The sequence below is a fragment of the Arachis ipaensis genome, chromosome B6 (assembly GCF_059453495.1).
Source record: "Arachis ipaensis isolate K30076 ecotype BB chromosome B6, ASM5945349v1, whole genome shotgun sequence".
Lineage (NCBI taxonomy): Eukaryota > Viridiplantae > Streptophyta > Magnoliopsida > Fabales > Fabaceae > Arachis > Arachis ipaensis.
In genome coordinates this window covers 139,751,127-139,759,812 of record NC_142441.1, presented here as the reverse complement: position 1 = coordinate 139,759,812, position 8,686 = coordinate 139,751,127, and the positions used below count along the sequence as shown (strand labels likewise).

Below are 8,686 nucleotides of genomic sequence, written 5' to 3'. Positions count from 1 at the left end.
TATGTTAGTATTGCTACAACATACCAGTCTTTTTAGCATACAAGTCATACAAGTCACTTACATAACGCGCGCGTAAAATCACGTTTGTTCCTCTTTATATCCTGCGTTCCTCCTCCTCCTCTTCCTTCTTCTTCTTCTCTTTCTTCTTTGCGTTTTTTCTTCTTTTTCTTCGCGTGTTTCACCTTTATTGTCATTTTTTTTATTACTGTTGTTGTTGCTGCATTTTTTTCTCTCCTCCCCTTTCTATTGATTTAAAGTAGCGATGTATGTAAATTCAATAGTCAGTGTTGTTTAAAAAATTCAATAGTCAATAAGTTTAAAAAATTAGAAATGTATTATTATTGATGAGTATGATTATCTTTGTTGTTTCGTTTGTTTCTCCTTCTTTGCGTTTGAATAATCTGAGCTGTTTCCTTAGCCTTCATCTGCGGCAATAAGTAGGCATTTCAATGTTAGTTCCAAGCTCCTGGCCTGTCCGTAGCATCTTGAAAAGAATTTTAAAATGTGAAGATCTTAGATGGTTAAGGAAAATATCATTGTGGCAATTTTTCTTACAATTTAGGTATAGATACTAGTGTTATATGTGGGAAATGCTTAAGTTGGTTCTGAATTCATGCAAAAGGATTTTTGAGGAACAGCTTTACTTTTATGTTTGGACATTTTCAATTTTCTTCAAGATTTAACGTCTGTACAATTTTTAACTAAATAATGCAATGAAATTTTCTCTTTGAAATCTCCTAGAGAAAACCTCTTCTCCCCTGTTGTTCTTTATGCATCAAAGTGGGAAGTGAGAACTAATAACATTGATCGAAGCCCCGGATCTTCCTTTTTTAGATCTCAAGCATTTTGGATTGCAATGTCAACATGCTAAGTTGCATGACATTAATATTCCTTTTTAAGGTGAATTACATTGGTTATTCATTATCATTTAGCTTCTCAATCATGCTTCTTGATAAATGGTAATAAAAGCCAGAATAAAGTGGACATCCTTTGATGAAACTATCTTCGTGACCATGTATCATATTGGTCTGTGGTTTCTTAAATCCTAACAAGAATCTTAGAAGTAACGCTGGGTAGATTCCGTGTCATTGATGATCTTTCATGCTGTATTTATTTAAATTTTTATGTAAAATTTATCATTTTTCTTAGTTCTATAGAAAATATTTTATTTAAATTATAAGAAGAATGATAAATAAATGTATTAATGCATTTACGTTAATTTTGATTTTGTTCTTGTGTAGTTTGTATTTTTCAGATTATCGATCTTATTATTGTACTGCTGTCATATAAGACATTTCGTTAATTATTTAACTTTGACTTCACGCTGAGACGACTATATTAAAGTTAAATGAAACTTTTTTTGGATTCAAATAGAACATTTTAAACCTTAAGGACTAAAACATGATTACGCCCAAACATATAGGACCAATTAGTACTTTACCCTAATTTTAATTAAAAAGTGACATTAGAACACTTGTTAATAAGACAATTTAAAAGATTTTTCTTTTAGTCATTTTGCAGTTAATAAAATTATGGAATAACCTTCTAAAACACTAAAAAATATGTTGCAAGTATATAAATTTAATTTCATTTCCACTGTAACATAAAAATAAATAAATAAATAATATTATAGAAAGATGTCACAAATACTTACCCAATGATAGTGCATGGAAAGAACAACGATAATTTTTGAGAACCAAATAATTAAAAAAACAAAAATGCCAATTTTTAGTAAGCAGCAGCAAAAAAGTTGAAAGATAATGGACGTTGTGTTGTCTTGTCTAGTCTCTTCCATTCTATGAAGCAATATGCATGCAACATGTTCATGTATTCCCCTACGTTCGCGCAATTCCTCTAGTTCCCCGCATTTTATTTCTCAACGTTAAAAAATAGCCCCTACCACATCATCACCACCATTTTTCCCATTCTCTCTTCCCCCAATAATCCTCATTCCCTTCTTCTTCTTCCTCCTCCTCCTCCTCTTAGCTTGTTCTCTACCATATCAAATTAATCCCATTTCTCTCTCAATATCGCTCCATTGCTTCATCAGTAACTATACTCCCGGCGCTTAAGGTTGGCCAGCGGAATCCGTTAACCCCGGAATCCGCCATGGAAGATGTATAGAATAATTTCGACGCCGGCGTCAAAGTTCCGCCAGTTCGGGCGACTCCGATCAAGAACTAGAAACACCGCCAACTCTGACGAGGAGAACGCATTCCAGATCCTATGGCGCTACCAGATCCTAGACCCGGACAGCGACATAGTTGCGTATTGGAACAGGGTGTTCCTCGTGGCAAGTCTCCTCGCGCTCTTCGTGGACCCTCTTTACTTCTTCCTCCCCACGGTGGGTGGCACCGCTTGCCTCAAGGCGGACCCCAGACTCAGCATCATCGTCACCATTATGCGAACCTTTGCCGATCTCTTCTACATCCTCCACATGGTCTTGAAGTTCCGCACCGCCTTCGTCGCCCCCAATTCTAGAGTCTTCGGCCGTGGTGACCTTGTCATGGACCCTCACGAAATCGCCATGCGCTACTTGAAGTCCGATTTTGTTATCGACCTTGCCGCCACTATTCCTTTGCCCCAGGCATGTCAATTTTCTTTTTTCTTTATAATATAACCCATGCTAACCACTTTTCAGAGCTTCATTTATTTTCTTTTGGTCACACAATGCAGATTGTGATTTGGTTGGTGATTCCAGCAAGTAGTTCTTCAACCACGGATCATGCCAACAACACTCTTGCACTCTTTGTTCTAATTCAGTATATTCCCAGGCTCTTTCTTATCTTTCCTTTGAACCAGCGTATCACGAAAACCACTGGCGTTATTGCCAAAACCCCCTGGATTGCAGCCGCATACAATCTTCTTCTCTACATGCTAGCTAGTCATGTAAGATCACCAGTGAAATGATTAAAGCATGCACCTCTTTCTTTTTGATAATTTAATAATTTTGTTGTTGAAACATGAAATGTGAAACAGATTACAGGAGCAACGTGGTATCTGTCCTCAATTGGGAGACAATTCAACTGCTGGAAAGCAGAGTGCGAAAGAGAGAACAGATCAAAAACCATAACTTGCTTGCCTACTTTTCTTGATTGTAACAGTGTGAGTTCACCTGCAAGGCAACACTGGCTAAATGTCACTCAAGTTATTAACAGATGCGATCCCAAGGCCAAGCTCAACGTCAAGTATAAGTTTGGCATGTTTGCAGATGCTTTTCTCAATGATGTTGTTACTACTAACTTTGTGGAAAGATACTTCTATTGTCTTTGGTGGGGATTAAGAAATTTAAGGTATGCTGCTGCTATATTTTGCTACTATTGCAAACTCAAGTTTATATCAACCAAAATGCTAAAACATAACTAATTTTTGTTACTCCCACCTACCTAAGGATCCATAAAAGTGTATTTATGTGGATGAAAATGTCTAAATTCTAGTATTTGTCTTTATAGCAAAAATCTTTTGAAGTTTAACAATTTTTGCTAATGATTATCACTTTTAACTTTCAGTCTGTCCTATTTTTTTTTTTCCTTAGCTCGTATGGACAGAATTTGGACACAACCACATACCTCCCAGAGACATTTTTCTGCATCTTCTTATGTCTTGCTGGATTAATTCTCTTTTGTCTTTTGATTGGAAACATGCAGGTAAGAAAACCATCCAGTTTTTCATGCATTCTTTATTAGTCCATATATATTTTTTGCTACCTGAAAATAAGATGCAAGTTCTTTTGTGCTCCATTGTTTAGACATACTTGCAATCAATGTCAGTTAGACTTGAAGAATGGAGGATTAGGAAGAATGACACTGAGCAATGGATGAGACATCGCCAATTGCCTCCAGACTTGCAGGAACGCGTTCGTCGCTTTGTTCAGTATAAATGGCTTGCCACCAGAGGAGTGAATGAAGAGTCCATACTACTTGATCTACCTTTGGATCTCCGTCGTGAAATTCAACACCACTTGTGCCTTTCTCTTGTTCGACGTGTATGTATTTTCTCTTTTCTCAACCAATGTGTGTCATACATAGTATACAGAGTAAGATTGTTTTAATTGCATCATATTGATTCCATTTTTCTTTAATTTGTATCCATAGGTCCCTTTCTTCTCACAAATGGATGACCAGCTCCTTGATGCAATCTGTGAACGGCTGGTGTCATCATTAAGCACAGAAGGCACATATATATTCCGAGAGGGAGATCCCGTGGACGAAATGTTGTTCATAATAAGAGGACAATTGGAGAGCTCCACAACCAATGGAGGAAGGTCTGGTTTCTACAATTCCATCACACTTAGGCCCGGCGACTTTTGCGGCGAGGAGCTGTTGACATGGGCCTTAATGCCAAATTCCACCCTCAACCTGCCTTCCTCTACTCGAACTGTAAAAGCTTTATCAGAAGTCGAGGCTTTTGCATTGGAAGCAGAGGATCTAAAGTTCGTGGCCAGTCAATTCAAGCGGCTTCATAGCAAGAAACTCCAGCACGCGTTTAGGTACTACTCCCAGCAATGGAGGACATGGGCTTCTTGTTTCATACAGGCGGCATGGCGAAAGTATCAGAAGAGGAAAGCGGCGAGGGAGTTGTCTTTGAAGGAGGGACACTTTTACATGTCTCTCCCTGAGAAGGACAGAGAAATGGATCAAAGTGGAGGATCATCATCATCTCCAGGGAATGTGAGAAAGGTTCAGAACATTAGTACAACCATTTTGGCTTCAAGGTTTGCGACTAATACAAGGAAAGCTAAGCTTCGTGGCAGTGATCCTGTGCCACAGTTGTTCAAGCCTGATGAACCTGACTTCTCTGTAGATCGTGAGGAAGTTTAGGTTAGATTTGGATTTTATCTGAGTTAGAAGAAAGATATCTATTTCAATCTCCACAACCAAAAAGGTTTTTGTTTGGTCTCAAAGATGCCAAGTATCCAAACACAGCTAGCAATAGCATGTGCTGAAAAAAAAAGGAAAAAGAAAAAGAAAAGACAGTTTTAACTTGATTCTATATAGGAAGTTTTATGACTTGGATATATAGAAGGTATATACAAATAGATTAGTATCGGTGATCAAAATTCACAGTCCTAGTTCTTCTTTGTCTTGAATGATGAATCTACTTGCATCTTCTTCATAACATATTGGCGTTAGGTCACTAGACACCAGCCAGAAACATGAATGCACTTAGACTATGTATCGTATTGATTCTTTTGTTGCCATATCATCATACTTGGACATGATTTGGTTTATTTCTACATTTGTCAGAAGCTTTTTAGTGATGCTTGTAAGATTTTTTAGTAAAGTTCATTATATTAATTGTAGACAGTAATGTTGTAGAATATATAAAATTCACTTTGTAAATTATCAACCGAAGTATAAGAATGTAGAGATTTGCATAAGCCTTAAAAGGACTATGTTAAACTATACTAAACGTTACATGGTCTAGTTGGTTTAATTTGCATAATCATGACGTTTTCGAAGTTGAGAAATTATCCTTAAGGGTGTTCTCTGGAAGTAAGCGCTTGAATATGGTGTAAATGAAAAATAAACTTACATGTTATTGGATCATTTAGATGTAAGGTAGTTTAAAGGAGAATTTATCTTCATAGGACTTAATTGAATGAGGTAAAGTAAATGTGATGAAGGGTGCCAGGGGGCCAAGAAGCATATGAAGAGAAGCCACAAAAGTTGTCATGGCAAATTGCCCTTTCAATTTGTAGTAGTAACATAGACTCGTAACTTAGTTGAAGAGAAAGTATTTAGAATTTGAACATTAAATGTGTTAAACAAGTTTGAGACATAGACTGACATCACCTTCTTTCTGTTCATCACCGTCTTCCTAGTGCATTCGTTCAGTTAGGAACTTAGAATTATCTGTACCGCTGGAGTTCCTTTCCTACCCAATATATAGTAGCTATATATCACTGTTCTTTCGCCGCCCAATTGCTTATCTCAAATCAACCACATATCCACATTAGTGACCATGTACTAAATAAATAAATAGACATCGTATAGGAGAAAATAGAATCGTAATAACGTAGAAATATATGTTAAATACATACTATTTTAGTGTTTCTATTTAACCATTTAATTTTGTAAGATATAATGCATGATAAAAAAATTCAAACGTTTTTAAAATAAGACTGCACCTGCACATACTGTTTAGGCTATAAATAATAAAAATACATTTTTTAAGAGAGGACTAAGTGTTGCAATAAATCAATAATCAGAATTATGTTAGTGGAAATGTGGAATACATACATTCACCAGCAATTATAAATTGGCATCACCATCTTTTGTTCATCACCAGCTTCTACCTTATGCATTTCCTTCCTACCCAACAATGGCAGCATCATTGCTGCTGTCCTTTTAATTTGCATGCTTCCAGCAGCTAATTACTGCGCCTATCACAAATCAACCATGCATCCATATAGATAACCTCTCGAACTTAATACCACCTCTTCCTAATTCCTTCTTTTGGCCAGGTAGAACTACGTACTGTTTGATTGAATTTCACTCTTTGTTAGCAATACCTTAGCTATTTCGGATAAATTAGAACGTTTAGAGGTTGGTTTGTTCAAGTCACTAAAATTTTTTATTAAGGTCATAAAGATGTAAAAAATAATTCTTCTAGCAATTATAGGTAGACAATAAAAATATTAAATAATGTGAACAATAGTCGGATGTTCAATTCAGTAAGTGTACAGATGATTATTTTAATATTAAGATTTACTTGAGAATAATTTAAAATGTAATATATTTTACTTGAATTGAATAAATTTTAGAGTTGCTAGAGTAGGTTGTTGATTTTATCCAGTCATATATTTTGTTCTACTTCTTTGAGCACAACTCATGAATGAGATGGTCCAAAGCTGACCAAGAGGAACCACCTTCCTGAACAGCCATCCTAGCTATCCGAGCCAACACCTTAACATTCTGACGTAACTGAATCCCTCTCTCCCCTTCCATCAACTCCTTCACACACTTGCTCACCCCTTCTCTTTTCACAAACCCCCTCACCCTCCCATCACACGTCTCCATTCTAATCCCCACCTTCAACTCCTCCTCCACCATCCTCGCGTTCACGTGCTGCTCCGCCATCATCGGCCACGCCACCATCGGAACCCCGCCGCACACGCTCTCCACCACCGAGTTCCACCCGCAGTGGCTCACATACCCACCCACTCTCTCATCATTCAGTATCTCCCGTTGATCCACCCACTCCCTCACCACCATCCCGCTCCCTTCAACCCTCTCTTCGAACCCCTTTGGTAGAACCCAATCCTTCTTTCTTATCACCCACAAGAAACTCACCATGGATTCTTCCAACCCCATCGCTATCTCCTCCAACTCTTCATTCGAAACCTCCGCCTGTGACCCAAAAGCCACGTACAAAACCGAGCACTTCTTTTTCTGATGCAGCCACGTCATCCATTTCGGTTCCTTCGTACCCGAAAAACTACCCACGTCATCAGCGAGGCACAACGGACCAACGCACCAATACTTATGAGAAGTATTCGTGGTTTTCAAATAGTCAACGAACAGAGGCTCTAGTTCGTAGAAACTGTTGACCACAGTGCCGTAGCTGTTGACCGAGGCTCCAATCAATTTCACGTTGAACTCGTAAGGGATACTCCCTGGTTCGGCGTTTCTGGAACTTGGCTCCAAGTCTTCCTTGCAGATTTTGATCCATGGAAACCGAGTCAACTCGACTAACTCGTCGTCAGGTTGGGGCCCACGGAATATTCCTTGCATCCCTGCTTCCCTAAAGACGCTGACGCTATAACAGCTCATGCCGAAGAAGACGAGCCTCGGGATGTGGAATTTGTTGGCGGATTGTAGGGTCCACCAGAGAAACCCGTCGGTGACCATGAAGCTGACACGTGGCAGGGTCTCGAGGGCTTGCTCGAAGTGCGGTTGGATGGAGGCGGTGGCCATGGCGAACTCGAAGAAGAGGGACATGGATGGGAGCTTGTCCGTGCTCTCTATTCCGGGCGGGATGTCGTTGTTGGTGGTGGAGACTGTGAACGGGAGCGTGACGATAGAGGCGGCGGTGCCGGAAAGAGAGTCGGCGATGAAGGGGCGGTTAGCGGTGGTGGTGAAGAGGGTGACGGAGAAATTGCGGCGGAGGAGGAGGCGGGCAAAGTGGAGGAGGGGGATTGTGTGGCCTTTGGACATGAATGGGAATAGAAGTGCGTGGAAGGAACTGTTGAATTCTTCCGAGGGGATTGAACCCATTTCTTGTTTGCTGCGTTTTGTTTTCTTTACACTAGTTTTTTAGTGTGGGGATGGTAGTTAGGAACTTGCTTTATGGCATGTGCAGTTGAAGTTGCGGTATTTGAACATATTTATCCCTGAAATTAATATGGTGGATACTACTATGAAGATGTTATAATTGTCTTTATGTGAAGATATATCTTTTCTACTGTTAGATAATGAATCGAAGGGTTTGATTTTGATATATTATAAAAAGTATTATCTTTTTCTAAAGTGTGGCCAAATAAATAAAGCACACTTTTAACACAAGACTCTTTATAAGAAGATATTTTTAACATCTTCATTTGAGTAGGTGCCAATTAATATTACTCAAACTTTAACGGTTTATCTGATTTCAGTATTTTTCTTAGAAATGCTAAATTGTCAACTGTCAAGTTGAATTTTTTTTATAATTATTAGTTATTAATATTTAAAAAGTATAAATTAAA

The 8,686-nt window shown here is 38.4% G+C and overlaps 2 protein-coding genes across 2 annotated transcripts; one reads left to right on the top strand and one right to left on the bottom strand.

Annotated features, from left to right (window-relative positions):
- Positions 1-1,993: 1,993 nt before the first annotated feature.
- Positions 1,994-5,200, top strand: CNGC18 (cyclic nucleotide-gated channel 18). The gene is made up of 6 exons (XM_016351677.3): positions 1,994-2,587; positions 2,677-2,889; positions 2,980-3,293; positions 3,536-3,647; positions 3,749-3,985; positions 4,095-5,200. The coding sequence occupies exons 1-6, from the start codon at positions 2,117-2,119 to the stop codon at positions 4,818-4,820; spliced, it is 2,073 nt and encodes a 690-aa protein (XP_016207163.1). The 5' UTR covers positions 1,994-2,116; the 3' UTR covers positions 4,821-5,200.
- Positions 5,201-6,621: 1,421 nt separating this feature from the next.
- LOC107605320 (UDP-glycosyltransferase 90A1-like) lies at positions 6,622-8,447 on the bottom strand. Its single transcript, XM_016307165.3, has one exon. The coding sequence runs from the start codon at positions 8,217-8,219 to the stop codon at positions 6,813-6,815; it is 1,407 nt and encodes a 468-aa protein (XP_016162651.1). The 5' UTR covers positions 8,220-8,447; the 3' UTR covers positions 6,622-6,812.
- Positions 8,448-8,686: the final 239 nt, after the last annotated feature.